This window comes from Rhinolophus ferrumequinum, chromosome 17 (genome assembly GCF_004115265.2).
Source record: "Rhinolophus ferrumequinum isolate MPI-CBG mRhiFer1 chromosome 17, mRhiFer1_v1.p, whole genome shotgun sequence".
NCBI classification, from domain to species: domain Eukaryota; kingdom Metazoa; phylum Chordata; class Mammalia; order Chiroptera; family Rhinolophidae; genus Rhinolophus; species Rhinolophus ferrumequinum.
Genome location: NC_046300.1, coordinates 6,273,425 through 6,297,455, shown reverse-complemented (window position 1 = coordinate 6,297,455; position 24,031 = coordinate 6,273,425). Strand labels below are relative to the sequence as shown.

The 24,031-nt window shown below is 59.4% G+C and overlaps 5 protein-coding genes across 14 annotated transcripts; all 5 read right to left on the bottom strand.

Moving 5' to 3' along the window:
* Positions 1-121: 121 nt before the first annotated feature.
* On the bottom strand, positions 122-5,838 carry HYAL3 (hyaluronidase 3). 5 transcript variants are annotated; one of them, XM_033131884.1, is made up of 4 exons: positions 5,719-5,838; positions 1,340-2,250; positions 889-978; positions 122-772 (listed from the first exon to the last, which is right to left on the bottom strand). In XM_033131884.1, exons 2-4 carry the CDS (start codon positions 2,231-2,233, stop codon positions 497-499), a joined length of 1,260 nt encoding a protein of 419 aa, XP_032987775.1. In that variant the 5' UTR covers positions 2,234-2,250; positions 5,719-5,838; the 3' UTR covers positions 122-496. The 5 variants fall into 5 exon arrangements, with proteins under 5 accessions (XP_032987775.1, XP_032987777.1, XP_032987778.1 ...); XM_033131886.1 differs by having other exon boundaries at positions 1,340-1,708; positions 5,719-5,827; XM_033131887.1 differs by having other exon boundaries at positions 1,340-1,623; positions 5,719-5,812.
* On the bottom strand, positions 2,263-6,005 carry NAA80 (N-alpha-acetyltransferase 80, NatH catalytic subunit). The gene is given in 3 exon segments (XM_033131893.1): positions 2,263-3,880; positions 3,883-4,094; positions 5,719-6,005. Coding segments are annotated over 3 exon segments (1,185 nt in total). The 5' UTR covers positions 5,919-6,005; the 3' UTR covers positions 2,263-3,107.
* Positions 6,006-6,092: 87 nt separating this feature from the next.
* HYAL1 (hyaluronidase 1) lies at positions 6,093-12,059 on the bottom strand. Of its 4 annotated transcripts, none has more exons than XM_033131875.1 (4): positions 11,953-12,054; positions 7,907-8,830; positions 7,466-7,555; positions 6,093-7,300 (listed from the first exon to the last, which is right to left on the bottom strand). In XM_033131875.1, exons 1-4 carry the CDS (start codon positions 11,992-11,994, stop codon positions 6,983-6,985), a joined length of 1,374 nt encoding a protein of 457 aa, XP_032987766.1. In that variant the 5' UTR covers positions 11,995-12,054; the 3' UTR covers positions 6,093-6,982. The 4 variants fall into 4 exon arrangements, with proteins under 4 accessions (XP_032987766.1, XP_032987768.1, XP_032987767.1 ...); XM_033131877.1 differs by lacking the exon at positions 11,953-12,054 and adding an exon at positions 9,298-9,501; XM_033131876.1 differs by lacking the exon at positions 11,953-12,054 and adding an exon at positions 9,306-9,495.
* Positions 12,060-13,280: 1,221 nt separating this feature from the next.
* On the bottom strand, positions 13,281-18,235 carry HYAL2 (hyaluronidase 2). 3 transcript variants are annotated; one of them, XM_033132861.1, is made up of 4 exons: positions 18,097-18,235; positions 15,015-15,991; positions 14,428-14,517; positions 13,281-14,007 (listed from the first exon to the last, which is right to left on the bottom strand). In XM_033132861.1, the coding sequence occupies exons 2-4, from the start codon at positions 15,939-15,941 to the stop codon at positions 13,597-13,599; spliced, it is 1,428 nt and encodes a 475-aa protein (XP_032988752.1). In that variant the 5' UTR covers positions 15,942-15,991; positions 18,097-18,235; the 3' UTR covers positions 13,281-13,596. The 3 variants fall into 3 exon arrangements, with proteins under 3 accessions (XP_032988752.1, XP_032988751.1, XP_032988753.1); XM_033132860.1 differs by lacking the exon at positions 18,097-18,235 and adding an exon at positions 16,826-16,980; XM_033132862.1 differs by lacking the exon at positions 18,097-18,235 and adding an exon at positions 16,324-16,529.
* A 2,110-nt stretch (positions 18,236-20,345) lies between these two features.
* Positions 20,346-23,380, bottom strand: TUSC2 (tumor suppressor 2, mitochondrial calcium regulator). The gene is made up of 3 exons (XM_033132863.1): positions 23,084-23,380; positions 21,851-21,971; positions 20,346-21,627 (listed from the first exon to the last, which is right to left on the bottom strand). The coding sequence occupies exons 1-3, from the start codon at positions 23,227-23,229 to the stop codon at positions 21,562-21,564; spliced, it is 333 nt and encodes a 110-aa protein (XP_032988754.1). The 5' UTR covers positions 23,230-23,380; the 3' UTR covers positions 20,346-21,561.
* Between the last annotated feature and the right edge of the window lie 651 nt (positions 23,381-24,031).

Genomic DNA, 24,031 nt, shown 5'->3' with positions numbered 1-24,031 from the left:
TGACGATACCCTCTTGGAACCACCCACCACGCAGGACCCGCATCTCTGGGTGCTTGCAGCGGGACACGCGACAGGGTGAACGTGGGGCTTGGTACAACAGGGGGAACAGCCAAAGCTCAGGCAGTGAAAGAAAAAGTGACTTTATGATGAAAGCAAAGTAGACAACAGCTTAGCAGGTACAGACCTTAGCCAAGATCTTGGGGCCCACCTGCCCTTGGATAGATGTCCTGTGACCGCTCTAGACTCAGTGGTGTGAAGGAGCAGAGCCCGGGGCCGACAACCCTAACCATCTGGAACCCTGTCTCTCCCTGCGGCTACTTCCTTGTTAGAAGGGATCAGGTGATTTCAGAGGGCCTCTGGTTTTCAAATGGTGTAAACGCCCATGGAAAGTAGGGTGTGTATATGGGAGGATTAAATAGAACAAGAGTGGGGCAGAATCCTCCAGGACTGGGAATGGCAGGAGGAACAAGAGGGTCTCGGCAGATGACTCCTGGCTTTATGCCGCTTCTTCAGGCTCAGGCTCAGGCCTGGGCTCCTGGCAGGTAGGGCCAGCCCAGCCCCAGTAACATCGGCAGCTGAAGGACTCCCAAGCTCCGGGCCTGCCATCTGGCTGCAGGTGCAGAAAGGATTCCAGCTGTCCGGGGTCTTGCCGGGCACAGCGTCCATGGCCATGGCACCGCTGGTGACTGCAGGCTGTGGCCGCCCTGGTCACGTTGATCACATAGGGGCCCAGGGTGTCCACCAGGTAGTCATGAAGATGCCTGCACTTCTCCTGAGGATAGGGAAGAGATCTATCAATGCTTCTGCTCCATGGCCCTGACATGGTCTCTCCCCAACCCTCGGACCCCAACATGGGCTGTGTGGCAGGCTGGAGGGGGCAATGATCACCTCAGAGCTGGAGATGCTCAGGTCCCCCCAGAGCACCACGCCGGCTGCCCCCAGTGCTGCGCTCACACCAATGGTCTTTACAAGGTCACCCTGGAGGCAGAGAGCTGTTAAGCCAGGGCTGCGCTGGCCAGATCCATTTGGATCTACCTCCACCTTCCAGAAACTTTCCAGGCTCATTACCATGATCTGATTCCATTTCTAGAGTAGGTAGGGCCCCTTGGCACTGAGCCTCTGAGTGGCTTCTCAGGCCCTCCACTCAGAGAATGTCCTCAGACCACGGCTCCAATGCTGGGGCTTGCCTTCTCCCTCAAAATCTCTCAAGGCAGAGCTCTACCTTGTCGGATGCTCCAGGACAGGACCACCCCCCCTCAAAACCCCTGAGCAAGGTCTTCCCCTCAGACCTTCCTAGGACTGGGTCATGTCTCCCCACTGGACATCAGTTTTCACTCACCTTAGACAGGAACTTTCCAGAATTCTGGTGTGTGAGGCGGGCATAGGCCAGTACAGGCAGGGGATGTGGGTGCCCAGTAAGGGCCACACGAAAGGCCTCCTCCAGGCGGTATCGGACAAATGTCTGGTGATAAGCAGGTGGCAGCTGGGGTGGGAGGTAGATGCTGGGGAAGAGGGCGCTGGAGGCAGCCCAGAGCCAATCCAGTTGGGTGTTGAGGGCGAGGATTGCTGAGTGGCAGCGGCCCGTGTAATTGGAAGCCATACCATGCCAACGATTGCCACAGGCTGGGAAGTGATAGAAACCCCAGAGCCCATGGGGCTGCAGTGCCTGGCCCAGCCGCAGTGTTTCCTCCATCAGGGCACGGGCTGCCTGTTCAAAGCCAGTACGGGCCTTGTGGAGCTGCTCCTGGGGGTCCAGGTGGGGGAATGCCCACTGTGCCCAAGCCCAGGAGGCTGCCTGATAGGCTCGGCGGCGGCCCCAGTTCCCAGCCCAGAGTGGACACCATTCCTCCCAGTCCAGCACTGCCAGACCAGCAAAGCCAGGTCTCAGGCTGTGCTGGATCTGGTAGGCAGCCCGTGCCAGGTGGCGGTCAAGGAGCACTGCCTGGGGGATGCCCCCATTATGAGCTGTGCCCCTGGGCCCAAAGTAGGGATAGAGGCCGAGCTGGTTCTTGTAGAAGATGGTGATGTTCTGGCCATGGAAACGCTGGCCGTGGTTGGCTGTGATGCCCAGAGACTGTAGTGGTAGGTGCACACCAAAGTGGGCACTACAGTGTGCTGAGGGCACATTCCACAGCACAGAGAAGGGGTGTTCAGGGGCCCGAAGCAGGGGCTGGCCACACGCCAGGCACAGGGCTACCCCTAGCACCAGGGCTCGGCCTGGCTGCATGGTCATGCCCCAGGAAAGGAAACCTGCAGGAGAGAGGGGTGTGAGCTCAGAGTCCACGGCATACCTTCCACACAGCAGGGGAAGCTGGGAAAACTTTCCCACTCTTCCCCACAAGAATGGGGAGTAGCAAAAGCATGGTCCCCAAGGGGTCCCATAGGCTTCTCGGAGCAGCCACACCCCAAGCTGGTCTGGACAGCTCTCCTCCCCTTTTCCATCTGTCATGGCATCATTGTGCCCTGATACCTCCCACAACCACAGCTCTCCCAAGTCTCCCTCTTTCCTTTGCCCGACTTATTTCCTGCCCCAAGAACACTCAGCCCCCACGTTGCCTGGCTTAATTCCTACTCAGCACTCAAGTCTCTGCTATGATATCACCTCCCCTGGGAGGTCTCCTGGATCTCCAGGCAGAGTGAGGGTGCTTGGGCTCCCACTATCCCAGCATGGACCCTGCCACTGTATGCCTGTCTCCCTGTCTGTCCCTTTAGGTCAAGATTCTATCTGTCTAGTTCCCCATTGTCTGTGCCCTGAGTAAGTGAATGTGGAAGGGAACAGATACCCTGTCCCTTGGGACTGGCAGAGGGGGAGGGACAAAGGGCAGGTGTCCTTCCATCCATGGCCCTAGGGCCAAAGTGGATTTGGAGGCTCCTGCAGGGGTCAACAAATAAACTGTCATAGCCACACCCAACAGAAGTCTTTATTCAGCCACGTTGGCAGCTCTGAGCCAGAGCCATCTCCTGGCCCCACTGACTCTCAGGAAACATGCTCAGGCTACAGCTACCCCCAGGGGCTAGGGGCTGAAGTATGGCCAGTGGGCTGAGTCTGGGACTGTCCTGGGCAGTCCAGTGAACCTTGTCCTACAGTGCCTTGTCCTACGTGGCCCTCAGATGTCCTTCTCCATCCAGAATATGGGGTATCCTCTCAGGTCGTGGTACTGTGTCCCCAGCAGGTTTTGTGGAAGGGGCCCTGCTGAAGGTCGGGGTGAGGTGGTCAGTGGCTCAGGCAGGGGCGGGGGTGGCGGCACTGATGGCCCTTTGAGGACTCTTGGGGCAGCTTGGGCAGTCAGGCTAGGGGCCTTACAGGATGGCTGGGGGGAATGGGCCTTGGGGAAGGCACTGAGTAGGGTGGCTGACAGCCGCTGGCTGGTGAAAACCTGGCCCTGCACAGGCTCACCCAGCTGGTAGCCCAGGTGGGCATAGAAGTACAGCTGGTCATGGGTGGTGAGGTGTAGCCGGCGGAAGCCCCGGGCTTGAGCAAAGACCTCGAGGCCCTCCAGGAGATGGCGGCCAAAGCCACGGCCCCTCAGGGCCCGGGCCACCACCACTGACTCTACTAGGAGGCTCTGGGGCCGGTCCAACACCCGTGACAGGCGGGCATGGCCCACCACAATGGGGGCTGCCCCGGGTGTGGGGTGGGGGCTCAGCAGCATCAGGCAGAGGGGGAAGTTGTCTGAGGACTGCCTCAAGGAGTGTAAGCGGGAGGCACGGCTGCGGGGCCACTGCTCATTGATGAGGTCGGCACAGGCATCCAGGAGCTCAGGTCGGCAGTGTACGGGCTCCAGGGTCAGCTCAGCCAGGCTGGGGACGGGGGTCTCCTCTGGCTGGTGTGCGGGATCCAGGGTCAGCTCAGTCGAGCCAGGCCTGAGGGTCATCTCTGGTGGCATGCAGAACCTGGGGTCAGTTCAGCCAGCCTGGGGCTCAGGATCAGCTCTGGTGGGTGTGCAGGATCCAGGGTCAGCTTGGTCAGCTTGGATCTCAGGGTCAACTCTGGCTGGCATGCAGGATCCTGAGTCAGCTCAGCTGGGCTGGCACTCAGGATCAGCTCCACCCAGTGTGGACGGTCTAGGCCAGGGCTCAGAGTCAGCTCCCGCCTACATATAAGATCCAGGCTCAGCTGAGTTAGGCTGGGAGCCAAGGCCATCTCCTGCTGGGTTGCAGGTGGCTCAGTGCCAGGCTGGGGGTATCTCTGCAGACCACAAGGGTGCTCCTCTTGTGGGACACCAGCCATGCTGGGCTGTGCTAGGAGGGAGGACGGGGTTGGGGCAGGGAAGGGCTGACAGAGTGCTAGGGGAGCCATGCATCCTAGAACAGGGAGTGTGGGCTGCACCTTGTCCCCATACTCACCTGATAGCAGAGGTGACCTGGAGGAGACCCATCTCCTATCCTTGGGAGAGCTGACTCAGGTGGACAGCAGAGGGTATGGGTTCAGGGTGTCCTGCCCCACATGGGATGGAGGCTGAGGACTAAAGGCTGGGACAGAACCTGAGTCCTGGCCCCATCCTGCTCTGGCTGTAACTTTGTCCTCCCTAGGACAGTTGATCCAGCCCTATATCACCATGGCTGGCCGGCCATCGGACAGAACATGCAAACCAGACACAATGACCCTCTGTTTAAACCCACGCAAGGCTCCTTTCAGAGGGTACAAAGCTGTCCCCAGAAGCTGTCCAGGTTCCTCCTTTTCCAGGTCACCCTTTTTGACCACCTGGGCCATGCCTGCCACTTAACTGATCCTGAGGCACCACTCACCCACCCATTAGACTGTTTCCCCTCCCTGGACTGCCTTCCCTGCCTGGGGCAGAGCCCAGGGCCTCCTCCCTAACACTGCCCAGCTTAGGACGCTTTGGGCACGGACCCAGCTGTCCCCTCAGATGGGGCCCCAGCAGCACTAGCAAGGGGCCTGACTCACAGTCGTACAACCGTGTAGCTTCTGCAAGCCTGGTTCCCCACTGGCCTGAGTTTCGTAGTCACCCTAGATAAGGACCACAGCTTCCTTCCTACATCCACAGGGGGTCCAACGGCCACCAGGTTGGGGACCCAGACCTCCTGCACCCAAACCCCATTGTCTGCCCAACCTACCCCAGGCCCTGCTGGCAAGGAGGGTCTATGCTGGGGGATTTCTGGAAGTGGGAGAGGAGGGTGGGAAAGGCGCTGGGCACCACCATTCTACTCACCTGCTCACCAGAGAGGGTGTCCTGGCTGCCCTTCCCCACCTCCCCAGAAGGGCCCCTGAGCTTGAGGCCAATTCCACACTGGTCAATAACAGGTAGCCCCCTCCTCTCACACCACGTTACCTCAGAGGACTATAAGCCCCTCACCTGCAATCAGCCACCTTCGCAGCAGATGCACCCCTTGACCCTGAGGAAGGAAGCCCCAGGATCCGCCTCTAGGCCTGGAACCCCAGGCTTCCCCGCGGGCTTAACCCCTTCAGTACCGACCCAACCCACTGTGGGCGGGGCTCCTGGGTCCTCAGAAAGAGTCAGCCCTTGTGCCTCGCTTTTCCCCTCCCCCCAGTGGGTCCAAATCGTGGAGTTTTGGGGGTAGGGACTTCAGGAGCATGACCCTGGGTGGGTGTGGCTCGCATGCTCTGGAAGGGAACCACAGACACAGGGAGGGCGTCGGGGGCGCATAGCCACTTGAACGCACGCGGGGATCGGACAGAAACGCGGGAGACAACGCGGATGGACACGCCACACGTGGGGAGGGGGCGGTACTAACATGCTGCAGCTGGGCTCCAGGATGCTCGGCGTCCTGGCTCCGCACAGATCGGGATCTCGCTGTCTCTGGCTCAGACTCCTCCGTCGGCCCGCGCTGGCCCCTAGTGGTGCGGCGGACGCACTGCAGCTGTCGCGGTTCGCGGCGCACCACGGTTTTGAGTCTCCAGGACGGCCAGGTCCCGCCCCCGGTCCGTGCGTCATAACTGACCCGAGGCAGACTCTGTGCGAGGGCTCTGCCTCTGCCCGGCCCGCCGGTGCTGAGCCCCGCCCTGCTCTCTACACGTCACAGCTGTGACCCAACGCCGGCTCTGTCTCCCATACGCTCCGCCCCTTCCAGCCCCGCCCCACACCGCCCAGTCTTTGGCTCCGAGCTTCGCCGCTTAGGTTCCTCCTGGATTCAGCTCTGCCGAGGTGGTGCTGGCGCCTGGCGTGCCACATCTTGGGCCGGGCGCAGGCCCCTCCTCCAGCTTGGCTCCGTTTCCGCCGCGTCCAGGTCTCAGACAGGTCACGTACCCGCTCTGTTTTGTCTCACCTCCCGCCGGCCTCCTGTCCCCGTCCTGAGTGGAAATGGCCAGGTGGAGCTTCTTCCTGAAATTTGGGCCCCACCCTGGGAAGCAGCTGCCCCTGGACTAATGTCAGATCTGAAAGAGATGAGCCTTTTCTGTGCTCTCTGGATCCTGGCGCCTGCACGTTTTAGGCACTCAATAAACAGCTCTTGAAGTAAGAATCATTGCTTTATTTGCGGGGCTGGTGCCTCCGAGTGGATTCAGGTTGCCAGCAGGGCTGGTTACCATCAACACAGTGGGAATCAAAGGGCTCTGCCTCTATAGCCAGACAGCTTGGCTTCCAATCTCAGCCTCTCTATTTTCCGGCTGTGCAATGGTGGGCAAGGTGCTTTCCCCCCTCCCTCTGTGTGCCTCAGTTTCCTCATAGTGTCGTGTTAGGACTGAATGAGTTTGCCTACTTGGCGAAGAGTAGGTGCTCAGTAAACGTCAGTTCTTGTGATTGCTGCAGTTTAAAGACTAGCTCAGTGTCTCTGGAGGAGATGTTTATGACCCTGCTGGGTGGGTGCCAGAGACTCGGAATTCCTTAGGCAACTCTCCCGGTCTGGAAGCATGTGTGCATGTGCAGGCATCCGCTCCTGACGGGGGCTCAGTGTACTCCCGACTCACCATGACTTGTGTGACTGCTGTACTTGAGAAAGCCTTGGCCAGGCCCAGAGTGCATCAGTGCTGCTCAGGGTGTGCACCCCGGCGTGCGGCCATTCACCACACACCCTGCTGCTCACACCACACTCCCCTCCAGCCAGGGTAGCAGCGACATTCGAACTCCACAGCCATCCGCGCCTGATCCTCAAGGGAGAGGGCACCTCGGAGGGTCAGGGGACCACCGCCAGGTGTGAGCTCGATGGAGAAACTGCTGGGGTTGAGGATGAGGAGGGCCTCGGGGTGGCTGGGACGCCGGGCACAGCGGCCATGGCCCGAGCACAGGGCTTGACTGCACAGACGAGCCCCACTGGTCACGTTCAGGATGAAAGGACCCAGCATGGTGTCCACATACTCCTTGATGGCCTGGCATGATTCCTGGGTAAGAGGGGGAGTGTCGGGGACACCACAGCCGTGCACAGGCCCACCTGGGGAATTGAGGCCCTCAGATGCTGGCCAGCCAGGATTGCAGGGGTAGAAAGGGTCGGCCAAGATCTCCCCAGTCCTCCTGACAGCCCACCCCCACTCTGGGCCTGAGCTCACCTTGGTTTTTGTGTTCTCCCAGCTCACCCAGAGCACCACTCCTGCTGCCCCCTGGGCTGCACTCTCCCCCAGGCTGTGCTCCAGTTCATCCTGGGGAAAGGGATAGCATAGCTCTGTGGGGCCTCCCTCCCTCTCCACAGCAGATTGCTGTAACACCATTGGATGAGAAAAATAACTCACAACCCCCAGCTGGGCCTGCTGTGGCCCTGGTGGCCAGAGGCCAGCCTGGGCCCACTCTAGCCTGTGAAGGCCAAGCAGGTGGGGACTACGTTCTTCTGATGAATGCTGAATCTGTGCCTAGCACAGAGCTTGGCACACAAGGTGTTCAGAGAATGTGAGAAGGAATGCATGAAAGTGCCCCAAGGCTGTGTGGCCTCAGTTGCTGGACCTAATGCCTGATGGGAAACCACAAGGCGGGCAGGGTCACAGAAAGAGACTCACCAGGGGCAGAAAGTGATTCGTCATGTCGTAGAAGATCTGGGCGTAGGGCAGCACTGGCAGATTGGGGTCCCCAGCACCCACAGCCACACGGAATGCCTCACCCACGCGGTGCCGTACATACATCTGTGTCTTTCCCGTGCCTTCCAGCGCTGCGGGCATGTAGATGCTGGGGTAGAGAGCACGGCTCTGGCCCCACAGCCACCCTAGCTGGTCATTCTGGGTACGGATGCCTGGTGGGCACTCGCCTGTGTAGTTGGGGCTTAGAAAGTCATAGTTATAGCAGTCGGGGAAGCCATAGAAGCCCCAGAGGCCACGAGGTCGCAGTGCCCGGCCCAGCTTGAGGGTGCCTACCATCCAGGCCTGTGCAGCCTGTTGGAACTGGTCTTGGGCTGCTGCTTCTACCCAAGGAGTTGGCCAGTCAGGGTGCTGCCTCTGTACCAGTTCCCGTGAGCGCTGCCGATAAATGTCCTTGGTGTCCCAGTTGAAGGCCCAGCGTGGGCGCCATGCCTCCCAGTCGATGACTGCCAGCCCTGAGAAGTTGGAGGCAGGCATGGCAGCCAAGATGTCCTGGAATGTGCGAGCCAGGTGGGCATCCAGGCTGGCATTCTGGGGCAGGCCACCAAACACGGGCTCCCCAGCAGAGGTGTAGTAGGGATAGGTGCCCAGCTGGTAGCTGTAGAAAATGGTCATGTCAGCGCCGAGAAAGGTCTGCCCTGGGTTGGTCACCACATCAAAGACACTGACATCCACGTCCACGCCGTGTCTCTCCAGGCACCACTGGGTGTTTGCATTCCAGACGGTGGTGAAGGGCTGGTTGGGTACCATGGGGCCTTTGGAGCCTTGGGCCATGCCGAGCAAGGTGAAGAAGAGGGCGCAGATGGGAAGCAGGTGGGCTGCCATGGCACAGGGCAAGTCTAGGGAAACCTGGCCAGGGGAGGCAGAGCTGAGAACAGGCCTTGAGCTCTCTGTCCCCTGCTTAGGGCCAGCTCCTTGCTCATTAATCCATCCCTGCTCTGGCTTTAGGTAAACACCCACCTGCAGGGCTCAGGGAGGTCAGAGGGCAAAGGAAAGGCCTGGAGGGGAACACAGCCACTGGAGGGCAGATGGAGTTGCCTCTAGGGCCGAGTCTTTGCCTGGTCTCCCACAGGATTTGCCGTGGCCTAGGCTTGCCCACCCCACCTCCCCAAGGGCCACGGAAGCCTTGACATCAATTTTGAGGAGTGGCAGAGAGCCAGGTCTTTGGCCCCCAAGGCCGACCTGACTGATGGGGTGTGGGGGGCTGCGTTGTCCCTTCCCCCAGGAATCCCAGCCAGCCATTGGAGGAGGGGATGCTCAGTGACCAAGGAGTCAGCCCAGCCTTCCTGTATCCCTGCCAGTCTGCCCACTTGTACCTGCTGACCTCAGAGCTGAAGAGCCTCATCCTCCAAACTCCTGACCCTAGGGTGAGGGCCTAGGCAGGGCCCAGCAAGATTCTTCGTCCCTCAACCCTGGCCCCAGCTGCACCAGACTCAGGAAGCTGCTGCGGGGAAACGCTGAGCTTTTGTAGGGGGTAACCCCACCCAGTCTGGGGGCAGGCGGAGGGGCGGGCCTGGGCCAGGCAGCAGAGCCACCACGCTCTAGCAAAGCGCCCTTGGTAGGGGGTGGGGTCTGGGCAGGAAGTGGCCCTCCCCTGCCCAGTCAGCACTAGGGCAGGGCTTTGTGGCTTTACTTGTGGTAGAGGGGGGGTGGAAGCAGTGCAGGGGGGCTGTCTGGGTGGCGGGCCCAGCTGGGCAGGCCTGTTTGTGGTAGTGGAGTCTTGGGTGCCCTGGGACCCATACCCAGGGAATGTACTTAAGCCCTCACAGCTGAATTATAACATTTGGGGGTCCCAGAAACTTGCCTTTGTGGACCTCTTCCTCAAAAAAATAGTTTACAGCTATGTTGGTATAAAGACAAATAGAACCCAGACAGAATTTGTTATATATTATTTACGTATTCTTTCTTCTATTAAAAAAGTTAAGATGAAAACATGTTTGTGGGCCCCTAGAAGTACTGCGGCCCTAGGCCCTGTGCCCAGGGATAAGTCATCCCTGCTTCAGGGACCTGAGTCTGAAATGCCCTGTGTACATGAAGTCGGGGCGGTGTTGGCCCCCATTCGCACTCTTGCTGGGTGATTGTGCCTCCGTGAAGCCCGTCAGTGACCATCTGAGATTCTGCACAAACTCCGGCAGAATGTGGAAGCCAGTGCCTGGGCTGGGTGTGTGTGAGACCCTGTGGTCTTGTGACTGTGAGACCATGTCGGTGTGACCACGAGTCTGAGGTCAGTGTATCAGCGACCACGTGCTTGTTCATTCCTTGATTTCTCTCGTGTGCTGATTCAGAAGCTACTGATTGAGACCTGCTAGATGATCAGGCCCAGGCTTGCCTGCCAGGGTGGGGTGAAGGAATCATATCCCTGGCCCAAGTGAAAGTGCTGCCTGGGTCTACAGCAAGTCTGGACCTGAGCCAGTGACCGACCCCCCAGCATGGTGGTCACCAGACCAGTGGCAAAGATGGCTGCCACCTGGGCTTGTCCCTCCAGGCTGGCTAGGATGGAGAAGCTGGCCGGGCTGAAGGAGAGGAAGGCCCAGGGTGCTGTGGGCACATCAGCCATGACCCGAGCACAGATCTAGCCAGGGGTGGGGGCTGCTGGGCCTGTTCAGGAAGCAGGGTCCCAGAGTGATGACCATTAGGGTCAGAGAGCCTGGCACAACTCCCCCTGGGTAAGGGAACAGAACACCAAGGCAGCCTCTGACCCCCTCTCCTGAGGCTCCAAGCTACCCCTTAGTGCCCCCAGAAACCTAGTGTTGCAATTGGCACAATCCAGCCAACCAACAAGCAACATTCCTGAGCTGGTCTCAGTCCAAGGGAGAAGCTCTACTGATGAAACAGCAGGAAGCAGCTGGGGCGCCTGAAGCCCTCCCCCACCCACAGGCCTACTTCTGCCGGTTTGGTCTGGTCAGATTGGTCAAAGTGGTGTGAGTGTCTGGGGTCTGAGGAACAGAGTGAAGAAATAAAATGGAGTCACTGTAGTCAAGCTGCTAAATTACTAAAATTAAATAGATTGAGGCATGAGAAGATTCTGCTCTTAGCTAGCCTGGGAACTCAAGCTTTTGACTATCCAGTCCTGGACATACCTCAGACCTCCAGTTAACCCTGATTTCCAACTCACATATCCAGACCACCTGACATCCATTATCCGGCCTGCCGGATGGGACCAGACCTCCCAGTGTCCACCCTGTAGGCCACACACCTGATCACTATCTCAGGCCAATCCAGAGGCTGAGAATAGAGAACTGAGTCTTCTCAAAATGTACGTCTTACGCTGTTGACACGTTGGTCCTGCTTCATGGCCCAGCCCTGCTCACTCCTTCTGGTTGTGCAGACCTCAGGCCCCTGACCCACCTCACTCCCCAGTCCCCCCACACAGCCCCCCACAGGACTGCTTTCTCCAAGGCTGTCTTCCAGGTCCTCCTGGGCAAGTGATGTGAGGTGCTCACCGGTTTGTATGTCGGGGTCACAGCTGGGTGGATACAGACCACAGCTGGGCAGGGGAGGTCACACATGTGGAGGATCACAGCTGTGCACATAGGGAGTTATTGGTATGTCGGGGTCACAGCTGGGTGGGAAAGGTGCCAGCTGTGTGGGTGAGGTCACATGTGTACCTCGATTACCTGTGTTGGGGGAAGTTCCAGATGTGGGTGGGGTAGCTCACAGGTGTGTGGGGGGGGCACAGCTGCCTTCCCTCCGCTGGCCCCTCATCTCACGGCCTTCTTGGCCAACCCCTGACTCTCCTCTCCAGCAGGCCCTCCCCACCTTGGCCAGGAGCACTTGGCAAACCTTCTACCTTGGTACCTTCCTCCACCATATGCTTTATCACCCTCGCATGGTTACCACCCAGACTCTTCTCTCCATTCCCTGCCATCACCAGCCAGAAGGATGAGGGGTCGCTTTATAACCTGCATGGACATGGATTTGGTGGACTTGCTTCTGCAGGCTCTGCTCCCCAAACCACACCCTCCCCTCACCTGCATGCTTCTCTGGGGAACAACCTCCACTGTCCAGCACATGACTCAGTCTTCACATCCAGTGTGCACCTCCTTGTCCCCTGTCAGCCACAGGGACAGGGGTCTTTGTTGGTGTGATTCACAGATGCGTCCCCTGCAGCTAGCCCAGCTCTGGCAGGTGTGTGCTCTGTGTGTTTACTGAACAGGTGAGTCACCACCCTCAACCAGTTCAGCCAGGGGCTGCTCTAGGGCTGCCCCTTCTGCTTTTGCCTTCGGCAGCCCCCGGCCACACCCCAGACTTGTGCTTAGTCACAGGTGAGCTCAGCTTCCTCCAGCCTCTGCCTCTGCTTTGTTCCTGGCATCAAGCTTCTCAAAACTCAACACAGAAAGCGCTTTCTGCAGGATACCTCCCCCGAGTGCTTGTGGCTGGGCTGCCCTCCTCACCACTTGCTGCTTCTGAAGCCTGTCTCCCTAGACCCAGTGTGACCCGAGAAAGGGATGAGTCATTACTGGACAGGGGCAGCCAGGTGTGGGTGTGATGGCTGAGGGGCAGGGCAGAGACCCATCCCGGTAACTCCCTTCAGAAGCAGGGGAGTGAAGCAGGGCAGAGCTGGTCTGACTGCTCTGGCTGCTACTTCCCTCCCCTGGGACAGCCGGGGACGAGTCATATTCTCTCATGGGCAGGACAGAGCTGACATTGAAGATGGCTCTGTTCCCAGGCTCAGTCAGGATGCCTCCCGCTTGCCCCGTCATGCAGTGGAACAGGGACTGGACCTCAGAATTCAGACCCCAATCCCCTGCTTGCCTCCTCTGACCATACCCAGTGTGGACTGTGACCCAGAGGGAGAGAGGTGTGGGGGGCTGGAGTCCACTGCCCTTGGGAAAGGGGAGTGGAAGAGACACCCTGGCCTGTGGGAACAGCAGGGAGAGGTGGTCTGGCTACTTGCCCAGCCAGGGAAGATCAAACATCCACTTCGCCCTTTCTCCCTGGGTGGGCAAGGCGAAGTGGCTGGCACTGGCCCAGCTGGGGATACGTGGGCCAGTAGGAGAAGCACAGTGAGTCCCGTCCTTCATAGAAGGTTGGGCTCAACTGCATTCCAATCAATAGGGAGCAAGCAAGGCCCTCGGCACTGGGGTGGCGTGTGAGTCCCTCCACTCCCAGGGGCCCCTGTCCCAGCAGGACAGCTGCAGAGTGGGCAGCTCCAGGCCCCCAGGTCCCAGTGAACACATTTACAGATGAGAAGTCCCCAGCAGAGCCTCGCAGGGCAGAGCTGGGCTCAAACTTCAAGAAAGACTCTGGAAACTCTCTCACATGCCCTGGCCCAGGTGCAGACAGCCCAAACACAAAATGAGTTGTTTTATATTTAATTTACAAGACAGACCCCAAAATAATAATAATAGACTATCCAGGGGCAGGGAAGTAGGGTCAGCTTCTCCCCAGCCATGCCCCCTCTTCCTCTCTGGCAGGGAGAGAAGGCTCCTCCCCAGGGGACTGCTCCTCCCCCTTAGAACAGGGGTTTGAGAGCTGGTATGGACACCCTCCTGGGCATCCCAGGGGCTCTGCCCCCTTCGGACTCTAGTTTGTCCACCCCTTGCAGGCTCCTATATGCCTGGCAGAGCCCTTGTGGCAGAGGCCAGCTTGCCTGGCAGCCAGGTGAGAGAACCCTACAAAGTCCAGGTTAGGGCTAGGGCTGCCATAGCCAGCAGGCTGGTGAGCTGGGACCCAGCACAGGCCCCACTGGCACCCCCAGCTGACCGCCTACGGTCCCACTGGCATTGCTCGCCACCCCAGCCTAAGTAGCACTGGCAGCGAAAGTGCTTCTGCATGTGGTCATGGTCCGCCCAGCTGAGCTCCCCCTCTGGTCGCAGCTGGGGCTCACCAGGTGCGTGGCTAGGCACTAGGCGGAAGCTGCTGGCACTGAGGTGCAGGAAGGTACTGGCGCTGGGGTCGCGGCGCACGCAGCGCCCGTGGCCATGGCACTGGGCCCAGCTGCAATAGTGGGCAGCCCAGGACACGTTGACTACGTAGGGGATCAGCAGCTGCATCAGGTAATCCTTGAGGTACTGGCAAGTCTCCTGGGGGCAGAGGCCAGAGATCAGGGTCAGCGGCCTCAGCCCACAGCCCCAGATGGAAACTGTCCACCCTGTGGTGACAGTACCTTCTTTTACTGGTGCATGCGTGTGTATATGCACATGTGTGCCTGAGCTCTCACTGTCCCTGCTCCTGCTGAGAAGGGGGTGGGGCAGAGACTGGAGCCCAGCAGGGCAGGCAGGGAAGGACAGAACTCAAGAGCTGTTCAGGACAGCATGTCCCCTTTCCTGGGAGAAGGGGAAGGGCCCTGTCTTCTCTGTTGAGACCTGGGATGCCTTGGGTGGGAGACAGACAAGGGGGCCAGACTAGGTTTACCCACTTTGAGGTTGGCAGCCAAAAGCCCCAACTCTCTGCCTGTCCCTGCAGACTCTGCGGAATCAGTGGGCTGGGTGGGTCCTACTTACCGTACTGGTGGTGAACCCTGCATCACCCCAGAGGATGACACCTGCAGCACCCAGGGCAGCACTTTCGCCAATGGTGGAGATGAGATCCATCTGTGTGGGAAGGGGTTGGTCACTGGGGAGGACTGAGCCCGCAGGGAGGACAGACAGGGCGGGCAGGCTCAAACCTGTTCTGCCTTGCTAAGCCCCCGGCCCAGTCCTCCCCTTCTGACCCCCAGGCAAAGGCTCTTGTTTCACTTTCTCCTGAAATGTTTAAGCCATTTCCACCCCCATGTTGGGCCTCCGTTACCCCAGCCAAGGGTCCACGTGAGCCTAGAATGCATCTATCAGGATGGACAGAATGTCTAGGCCCATGTCCCTGCTCTGCCCTGGACTTGCTGGGAAGTTTTGGACAAATTTCTTAGCATCTCTGGGCCTCAATTCTTTTATCTGTAAAATGGAGCCAATGCTGCTCCTCTTTCACAAGGTGACAGAGAGACTGACGTTAGGGGATGTAGGGTAGCCGGTCAATTATGGGGTAGGAGGCCCCCTGGTAACTCAAACCTGCAGTGGTTCCCAGGGAAGAAGGCAGAGCCTTGGGAGGTACATACCTCACTAAGGCCCGTGAGCCGGCGACTATAGGTGGGCCGTGTGAAGACGTAGACTGGGAGTGCATGGTTAGCGTGGTGGGTGCGAGCCACACGCAGGGCCTCCTGAACACGGAAGCTGACAAAGTTGCGGCCATGGACAGTAGAAGCGAGTGTTTCGTCCAGGTAGACAGACGGGAAGAGGGCCGTGCTCTCGGCCCACAGCCAGGCCAGCTGGTCGTTTCGGGAGACCTCCACATCAGGGCAGCGGCCTGTATAGGTCTCCCAGTTCTGCACATAGTCGTGGTTATAACAGTCAGGGAAGAGGTAGAAGCCCCAGAGGTGCCGAGGCCGAACCGCCTTGACAAAGCGCAGCGTCTCCAGCATGAACTGCCGAGCGGCGAATTCAAACTCATACTGCGCCTGCTTGACGACACGGTCTGATGGCCAGTCAGGGTGGCGGCTGGCCACCAGCTGGCGTGAGGCTTGGCGGTACACGTCTTTGTCCTGCCAGTTGCGCACCCACACAGGCCGCCAATCCTCCCAGTCGATGACTGCCAGCCCTGCAGGCTCCTGTCGACGAATGTAGTGCTCCACGTGTTCCTGCAGCATCTTCAGGTGTGCCCAGAGGCTGCCATTCTGCGGCACACCACCATGTACAGACCTCCCTGCGGAATCGAAGTGTGGGTACAGGCCTAGCCGGTTGCGGTAGAAGATGGTGATGTTCTGGTTCACAAAACCCTCATTAGGTGAGGCCTGCACGTCGAAGGCTTTCTCCTCTGGGTCCAGTGGCACCTTGAGGCGTGGGCCGCAGTCTTGTGTGGGCACGTCCCATGCTACCACAAAGGGCCGGCCTGTGAAGATGGGTGGAGCTGTGGGCTTGAGCTCCGTGGCCCATGCCACCGCCAACACCAGGGCCAGTCTGGTGGCAGGGCTCAGGCCTGCCCACATGCTGGGGGCTGCAGGCAGACAGTGTCACCTGCCTGACACCAGCTCAGGAACTGAGGAAAGGGTGGGAGAGAGCAAGTTAGTCTAGAGAATTCTGGAGGGGCTCACCCCAAACCCATCCATACTCCCAAAGTCCATGCTGTGTGGGGCACTGTGCCCAGGGCTGTTCAGACCCTCTTTCATGGCTGTAACAGGTCTGAGACACGACAGGCCACTGAGGAGCAGGCAAGATAGCCTGGGAACTCACTGGCAGGAGCACAGAGCTCCTTCCTGGTGCAGGTGGCCAATAGCTGGGAAGAGACCTCTGTTAGGTCTGTGACCTCTGAGAATCGGACGAACTGAGCTATGGATAAGCCACCCAGAGACAACACACATGCCTGCATACCATCCAGCATATGGTTTCAAAGAGCCCCGAACCCAAGGCCCACTCTACAGGGTGAAGAATCTTAGTCCAGAGAAACGATAGCATTTGGGTAAGGCAGGGCACAGCTCAAGCAGCGGCTAGCACGCTGGAACACAGCCGCGAAGCTGGTATCTGTGTAGCACTCGCCCGGCAGAAGAGTGAGGCTGTCAAGACTTTGTCTCGAGTGCAGACACTCTCCCAAGCTTGGAAGAGGCCACGCGGGGACAAAGGGGCAGCGGACCTCCCACGGAGGCGCCGGCAGACCTGCCATTCCCTCCACAGCCACCGGGAATGCGCGCGCCCGACGCTAGGCGGGTAGGGCTAGAGCTCACTCAGCCTGGCCTTTGTGCGGGACCCCGCCCCCGCTCCGCACGTGGGGCCTGAGCCCGGCCTGGTGGGGCTGGGGTCCCTGGGCTGCCTCCCAGGGGGTTCGGAACCCAGCCCGCTGGGAGAGACCTGCCAGGCTTGCACCTCCCGCCCTCACCTCGCGCAGGGTGCCGCCGGGGCTCGCGCCATAGCCACCGCCATCCCGGGCCCAGCCCAGCACACTCCGGCCGCTCGCCCAGGCACGGCCCCGGCTCGGCGCCTCTGCTCGCTCCGCCCCCCCCGCCCCCCGGCCGGCGGGCCCTTTAAGAATCCAGCGCAGAGGCGGGCCTGGGGCAGGACTTGTGGTCCGGGCGGGAAGGTGTGCTCCACTTTCGAGCCGCTAGTGCCGCCTTTCGGGCTCCAGGGTTCCGAGAGCCTCCGCCGAGGAATGCCGCCACCCATCTGGGACCGTGAGGCCCCTCCGAACGGGGCTTTTTTCTGGTGTCTCAGCCGCGAGAGCCAGTCAGCCCGAGATTTCCCCCCTGCAGCCTGCTGCCGGTGGTACAATCCTCCCGGCTCCGCGGCGCAGCCAGCCCCTTAAAGGGACAGCATAAAGGACAGGGATCGTGGAGGGAATAAAGAAGGTGGCGTTCCCCCGCCCTGCCGTAAGGAGGTGCTGTGGGACCCCGAGGCCTTGGCTAGGGGTAGCAGCCGATCTGGCTCTGTACTCGAGTGTCGCCCCTAGCCCTGAGGCCCCTTTGTGTGGAAAGGGGGACGGTGACAAGAACCGACAGTAACGTCCCGACCCCTACGGATCAGGGCTCCCCTCTCCCTTCAGGGTCTGAAGGGGAACCCCGCCCCCTGCTTGACTGGGACAGGGGGCCGAGTGCCCGCCTCCTCGCCCTTCTAGGGCTGGGCAGAGGCAGTGGTTGTCTTGGCAACATGAGCTGTGGGTCGCAGCGTGGCCCGACAGCTGGGGGCCGGTAAGCCCTGCCGGCCTTTGGGGTAGGGCACCCTCCGGCCCCCGACCTACATCACGGACACGACAATCTCTGGATTCCCGTCCCCTCTTGCCCAGGCGCGGGGATACCTGTGGGAGCCCCTAGGGCTTACTTTCAACTCTGAGGAGGCTGCCACCCTTGCAGAAGTTCCTGGTGGGACTGCGGAGAAAGCCAGAGGGCCAGAGGGGCAACCCCGGGCCTCCACCCTATATCCTGAGCCCTTTCACCCCGCAAGTTCCGCCCGCTGGGGAGCAGACTTGCAGCTGGAAAAAGAGCAAGATCTCCTTGCTCTTCGTATTCTAGATACACTCCCCATGCGGGGTCTGCTCCCTCAAGGGCCCAGGTCTGCTCCGCCGGCCCATTCTCTCGCGCTGAGAGGAAAAGGAAGGAGCGCTGCTGTGAGCGCACCGACGGGGGGATGCAGACCAGTCGTCCGCGCTGAGCGTACCTGTGTGGGAGTCCGCTGGCCCAGGAGGTCGGAGGCCTTCCTTCTTCCCCGGGGTTAGGCTCTCCAGCCAAGCTACTCACGCCAGCTGCTGCCCGCGGGCAGCCCGCCGGCGACTTGATAAACCCCATCCCCTCCCACTTGCTCCCGCCTCCCACCCCGGCCCTTTCTCCACACTTCCTGCTGCCCCTCGGAGAGGAAAGGGCCAGGAGCGGCGCGGGGGAGGGGACCACTTTGACCCTATTTCCCTCCGGTATGCCCTGCTGGCTGGCTGCCCTCCCCGCCCTTCCCCCAGTAGGTCCTGGCCAGGGGGAACTGCGCCAGCTGACAGGAAGGCTGTGGGACACCGCTCAGGTGCCAGTCTCCCCCATGCCAGCAGCTTCCTTAACATTAAAAGATCTTCTCCCCAACTTTCCCTGGGGGTTGAGGCCCATCGTCAAATCCAGTAGTGTGCGAGTGGAGGGGCAGGCTAGTGATGGTTTGGGGAGTCAGACTACTTGGGGGATATTGACTGATGGTCCCCTAAGCAGGTGATGAAGAAGGGAACCAGCGGAGGGGTGGGGGGAGGGAATTGGGAGAAATTCCAGGAGCTGAGTCCATCTTTTTCCAGAGAGCGGAAGTGTCCCAAGTGTGAGTGAACAATGTGTTGATGTGTGTGACTGCGGGCTGGGGAGAGGCGCAGGGGCTGGAGGGTGCTGCAGGGTGCTCTCCTGCTGGAGCACAGCCCTGGGTGGATTTCAGAGGCACTAGAGTAGGGAGCTCCTTACAGCATGGGTGAGGAAAGGAATATATATTCTTGTGGGAAGGGGTGCCCATAATGCGGCTGGCCCCAAGGAGGCTGCAGCAGGCTTCCAGCAGACCCCTCCAGAGGTATGGACAAATTGGCACATCCTCAAATCACTGAGCCTACCCAACTTCTTACACTCCTGGCCCACCTCCCTGACGCCCAGGGCCTCTCTTAACAGGTTGTGTAAGATTGGGGGGCTGGCGAAGGTGGGTACATACTCGAGTCTGCCCCTGAGGAAAAAGGAGTCCAGGACATGGCATGGGAGGGTGGTGTCCCTCTACCATCATGCTGGCTCCACAATGTACACTGGCTCCAAGGGAGGGGGCCCCTGGGGAAACAAAGGCCAGGCCAGACTGTCCCAGGGCAGGGTCACTTCCTCAGGCAGCCAGCAGGAAGGAAGTGAGCACAGCCCAGTGGGAGTGGGGAAGCAGGGGAAGCCCTGACCCCCATTGTTTCCCGCTTTGGGGTCAGCTGGGGCAGGTCCAGCGTAGGGAGTTCCCCCACACAGGACAGGAGTGATGGGAGATGCATGGCAGAACCCTGGCCCTGGGCAGTCAGTAGGCGAGACAGAGGAAGATGACCGGGTTTTATGCCTGGCATCTTGTTGGGAAAATGATGCCCAAAGAACTGTTAAGTCCGGGCTGCACAGTGTGATCCTGCTCCAGACATGACACGTTTAAACCTCCCAAAGACTGGCAGGCCAACTCCCCAGACCCAGAAGCCTGTCTTTGAACTCCCTCCTCCCTAACGGGGAGTTGGGCTGATGACCAAGGGCTGGGCCTAGCAGAGAAGCAGCCTCATAGCCGGCTCTGAGAAGTACAGGCCAGATGTCCATAGGGGCAGGCTACAGGTGAGAAGACTGGTGGGAGGGAACAGAGGACGTGCTGGCTGATTGAACTTCGCCTGCTGGAACGGAAGCCCCAAGCCCACTCTTCCTGGTGGTGTCCACAGGCTGCCCTAGGAGGAAGCAGGTGGGTTTGGACGGCAGAACCTGGCAGTAGGCCAAGGATGTGGTGGCACCCATCTGGCTGCTATCCACCTAAGGCTGGGCCTTGGAGGTTTGTAGGGCTCAGGCTGTGACCTCATGTGTGGTCAGCAGCACTGCTGGGGGGACAGCTGTTCCAGACCTCTCTGAGGTCACACTCTCACCTCAGGTTAGGCAGGTGGGCCCAATCCCTACTGAAGCATGCCAAGGCCTTTTAACCCTAGGGGTCCCCACCTATTGAACACAATAGGAGAGTGGCCCTCCATCCTGAGGGGCCCTGTGGTGAGGTCTACATGTATGTGAGTACACTGCCACCTGCTGGTTACGGCTGGGATGGCTGTAGGCTGGGCTCAGGCTTACCCTGGGCCTTGCTGGCCAAGAACACACCAGTCTTAGGCCTTAAGCCCACCTACCTAAGCCCAGGTGACGGTCTAGACACTGGGTGGTACAGCCCCAGAGGATGACACTCTTGTATGCAGGGTCTACAAATAATTTTATTGAAACTGAACAAATAACACAACAGCCTTCCTAGATTGGGGGCCACCCTCCCCATACGATTTTCCACTCTTGAAGCACAGAGCTTGCACAGTAAGGAATTAAAAAAAAAAAAAAAAAAAAAAAAAAAGTCATTTCTATGTAGAAATCAGATTCTGCCCCAACATCATGAACTAGACTATTTACAAACGTTCACATTTTAAGTATTCCTTTATGGTTGTTCTCTCCTTTCTGTCTTGACCCAGGGACTGGTACTTTCCCTTGACTGATCCTGAAGGGACGGGCATACTATAGGGGAAGGGGTGGTGGGCTCCTCAGAGCTACTGGCACCAGCCCTAGGGTGCTGTCCCTCACCACAGGGTGGCGGATGGTCTCCTCCCAATGGGGGAGAGGGCTGGAGCAAAGGCAAGGGGGATTAGATGGAGTAGGTGGTTGGGGCAACTCCCCATAGGCACAAGCATCCTTAGCCCTTCCTGAGCCCATCCTATGCCCTCTCAACTGGGGGGTGGGGGGGGAGGGTGACAATAAGGGACAACAACTAGTTGCAGTGGGATCAACCCAGTCCTGGGTGGGGGGAGAAACCTCCCACACCAGTCCCCACTCTTATTAACAGCCAACAAACTGTCCATCCATCTGGGGGTGGAAATACATGGGCAGGTAGGCAGGAAGAATCAGGCTTGCGGTGCCCCCAGCCTCTGCCCAACAGAGGAGGAATCGAGGTAGCAAACGGCTGAAATGCTCCAACGAAGGGGTGAAGGAAGTGAGGGAAAGGAAGTTCCCACTTGTCTACAGCTCCCACAGCCCAGGGGCTGGAAGAAGGCAGACCTTACTTGTAAAGTGCTGGAGCCTCTAGCAGGGCTGGGCCCTAGGCAAGCTTGAAGAAAGCAGGTCAGGCAAGGGCACAGGAACCAGGCATTCCCCATCAGCATATGCCCTGCCATGCTCCTTGTAGGGACTGCTGGGCAAGGTGGGCTGGTAACTCTGCTCTTAGCCCTTGCCAGCCACCAGCCACTTGTCAGCATACAAACCAGCACCCAAACCAACAATGCAGAGCACCCAACTTCCCCGCTTACAGCTGTAGGTTCCGGGCCAATGGAGTCTATTTAGGGTGTGGCTTCAGCCTAGGTTCAACGGAAGCCACACCTTGAGCCTGGGGTTTCTTGCTGAGACAGGGGGTGCTTATGCCTGCCACCCCCCAGGCTCACACCTCATAGAGGATCACAGGGAAATCCACGTGGATGCGGGGGGGATCCAGCTTCACGATGCCCTGCCATGGAAACAGAGGCTAGTGAAGGCCATCTCAGCGCCCCTACTCCAGGAAGCCTTCCTGTTCCTCCCAGCTCCTCCCCCACGACCCCCCACCATGACAGCAGACCCCATGTCTCCTGTCACACTCCTCCACATGGAGGAGACAGGAGACTCCCCATGTCTCCTGTCACATACCTCCACACACTCAACACAGGCTTTATGACCAGTGCCCAGTCCCTCACCTGAGGAATCAGGTTCTTATGCACCCGCCTCAGCTTGGCCCGCTTCTGCCCGTTCTTGGTGATGATTGTCTCCTCATAGAATTCGTGAGCCAGATCCCCATCCTCGTCGTAGAACATGGAGCTGTACAGAAGGAGAGGGGAACAGGCTGGGCTGGAGCCTCATACCTGCTTATGGCAAATGCCCCAGACCACTGCGAAGTGTGCCCACCCCCAAATGGGGAGGGACAACCTTGGTGGGAGAAAGGGAAGATAATATTCCTGCGGAATCTCTTGCTTAGGGTCTGGGGTCTACTAAAGGAAGTGAGGAGTGGGGTGGTGGCCAGTGCTACTCTCTCAGACCCCAAGAATGGAGGTTATTTCAGGCAGCCAAGGCCAGTTCTCATCACTGGTCTGTCCAGGAAGAACAGCCACTCCAACTTCAGGCAAGGACTTCTAGAGCGGGCAGGATGGCGACCTGAGCATGTTGGTCTCTCTCCAGAAGACACTGCTGGCCCAGGGCCGAAGCCTGAGATAGCACATGACTGAGCTAGGAGGGAGCCTGAAGAAAATAAGGTTGCATCCTTCCCATCCACGCCCTGGTGGCTGGTGCAGCCAAACTGCCACTGTTGGGTCTCCCTAGTATTTACAGCCAAATCTCTAGCATCACCTAAGTGCCAGTCCCCAGGGGATGATCAGGGCCAGGTCAAACTAGTGCTCCTGTCTGGACCCCTGGGGAGAGAAGGGAAGTCAGTGCTCCAGATCTGGAGAACATACCTGTGTGAGGGTCTTTTTTTTCCTGGGCCCCATCCCCAACGCCAGGGCCCAGTCCTACTTTCCTGGTCCCTACCCTCAGAGGTCCAACCTCACCACTGTGGGTGACCGAAGCAGCCAAAACAAAGGGTCATTCTCCCCTCAAGATTAGGAGGGAGGCCAGGAGCCGTTAACTTGCAGGCTAGGCTGAAGGGATGAAAGGAAGCCATCCTGACGTCCCAAGAGGCCCTTAGGTTTGCCATGCGTAAAGCTACTTGCCCAGGGACAAGCTACAGGCCCATTCTTCTTCTAGGGACACCTTAACAGCAGCCAGGCCGCCGGGAACCGACTGCCCGGCTTTTCCCATCCCTTGGCTCCAATGAAGGCCCGAAATATGGGAGTCACCCTAGCTCGGGTACAGGGAATACAGCGGTGGGAGCTACCCATCATGTGGGGCGCCTGGCCGCCCGCTTGTCCTCCCCCGGGCGGAGCCCGCGCCCTTACCCGCGGCGCGTGAATACGAAGGGGGGCACGACTCGGCCTCGCGGACGCACCAAAGCTTGCTCAGAGACCGCCGCCTCCGGGCCGCCACCCCCCGCCGCCGAGGCGAAGGGCCACAGGCCCCGAGCTTTGGAGCCGCTGGCGCCCATGTCAGGGGCGCCGGCGCATGGCGGACCCCGCGGCCGCTTCGTTCTCACAGGGCCGTCGGCGCCGCCATGCCCAGCCTGGGCCTCCGCTCGCAGGTGCCGATGCCGCCGTCTTCCGCAGGCTCCGCTGTCTCCACGGAAACTTCATTTCCGCTTCCGTACGCTCCGCATGCCACTCTTTCTGATTGGCTGCTCCTCTCGTCGGTCCACTGAGTGCGACCAATAGCCGACCTCGGACGCTAGGCATCCCGGCACGCACTGGGAGACGTCAGGTCCCGGCAGGCCACGCTCTCTCCAGCTGGGGTAACTCCCACCTAGGAAAGCAGTGGCTACTCCTAGTGGCTTCCTGGGCATGTGCGGCGGCTCCAACGTCCCGGTCCCCCATAGGTCAGGTGCAGCGGGCCTGCCCAAACACCCGGGTTCCCCCAAACCAGCACTTTGGGACCTGACCCCAGGCCAGGCTGCGCGGTGCCCGTCTGGTCTCATTCTATTCCCATACCGTTTTTTCGATCACTACTGTCGCGTGTGGGGAGGAAGCCAAACCTAACGAAAATGAAGGACTTGGCCAAATTTCATATAGCTTACATTCAAGGCTGAAGAATTTCAATCTCAGGGTCCTCCGCAAACCCACCAGAAGGTATGCTTCATGATGGCAAGAAGTAACAGGTGTACCTTTAGCGTCATGAGCAGTGTCTACAGTAGTAGCTCAATAAATATTTAGTGAAGCGCCTCCTACAGCTTGCAGGGTGTGTGGTTTCCCTAATCTCTAGCTACAGCTGATATTCTTGGCCACACCAAGACCTGA

Coding starts and splice junctions, on each gene's coding strand:
- HYAL3 (XM_033131884.1), bottom strand. CDS start 2,233: ATGACCATGCAGCCAGGCCGAGCCCTGGTGCTAGGGGTAGCCCTGTGC. Junction 979..1,339: donor CTGGAAAGTTCCTGTCTAAG/GTGAGTGAAAAC, acceptor CTCTGCCTCCAG/GGTGACCTTGTAAAGACCAT. Junction 773..888: donor TGAGCATCTCCAGCTCTGAG/GTGATCATTGCC, acceptor CCCTATCCTCAG/GAGAAGTGCAGGCATCTTCA.
- HYAL1 (XM_033131875.1), bottom strand. CDS start 11,994: ATGTGCTGGACAGTGGAGGTTGTTCCCCAGAGAAGCATGCAG. Junction 8,831..11,952: donor TTCCCCAGAGAAGCATGCAG/GTGAGGGGAGGG, acceptor TCCCCTGGCCAG/GTTTCCCTAGACTTGCCCTG. Junction 7,556..7,906: donor CGAATCACTTTCTGCCCCTG/GTGAGTCTCTTT, acceptor CCCTTTCCCCAG/GATGAACTGGAGCACAGCCT.
- HYAL2 (XM_033132861.1), bottom strand. CDS start 15,941: ATGTGGGCAGGCCTGAGCCCTGCCACCAGACTGGCCCTGGTGTTGGCG. Junction 14,518..15,014: donor GGCTCACGGGCCTTAGTGAG/GTATGTACCTCC, acceptor CTTCCCACACAG/ATGGATCTCATCTCCACCAT. Junction 14,008..14,427: donor CAGGGTTCACCACCAGTACG/GTAAGTAGGACC, acceptor CTCTGCCCCCAG/GAGACTTGCCAGTACCTCAA.
- TUSC2 (XM_033132863.1), bottom strand. CDS start 23,229: ATGGGCGCCAGCGGCTCCAAAGCTCGGGGCCTGTGGCCCTTCGCCTCG. Junction 21,972..23,083: donor TTCGTATTCACGCGCCGCGG/GTAAGGGCGCGG, acceptor CCTTCTGTACAG/CTCCATGTTCTACGACGAGG. Junction 21,628..21,850: donor ATAAGAACCTGATTCCTCAG/GTGAGGGACTGG, acceptor TTTCCATGGCAG/GGCATCGTGAAGCTGGATCC.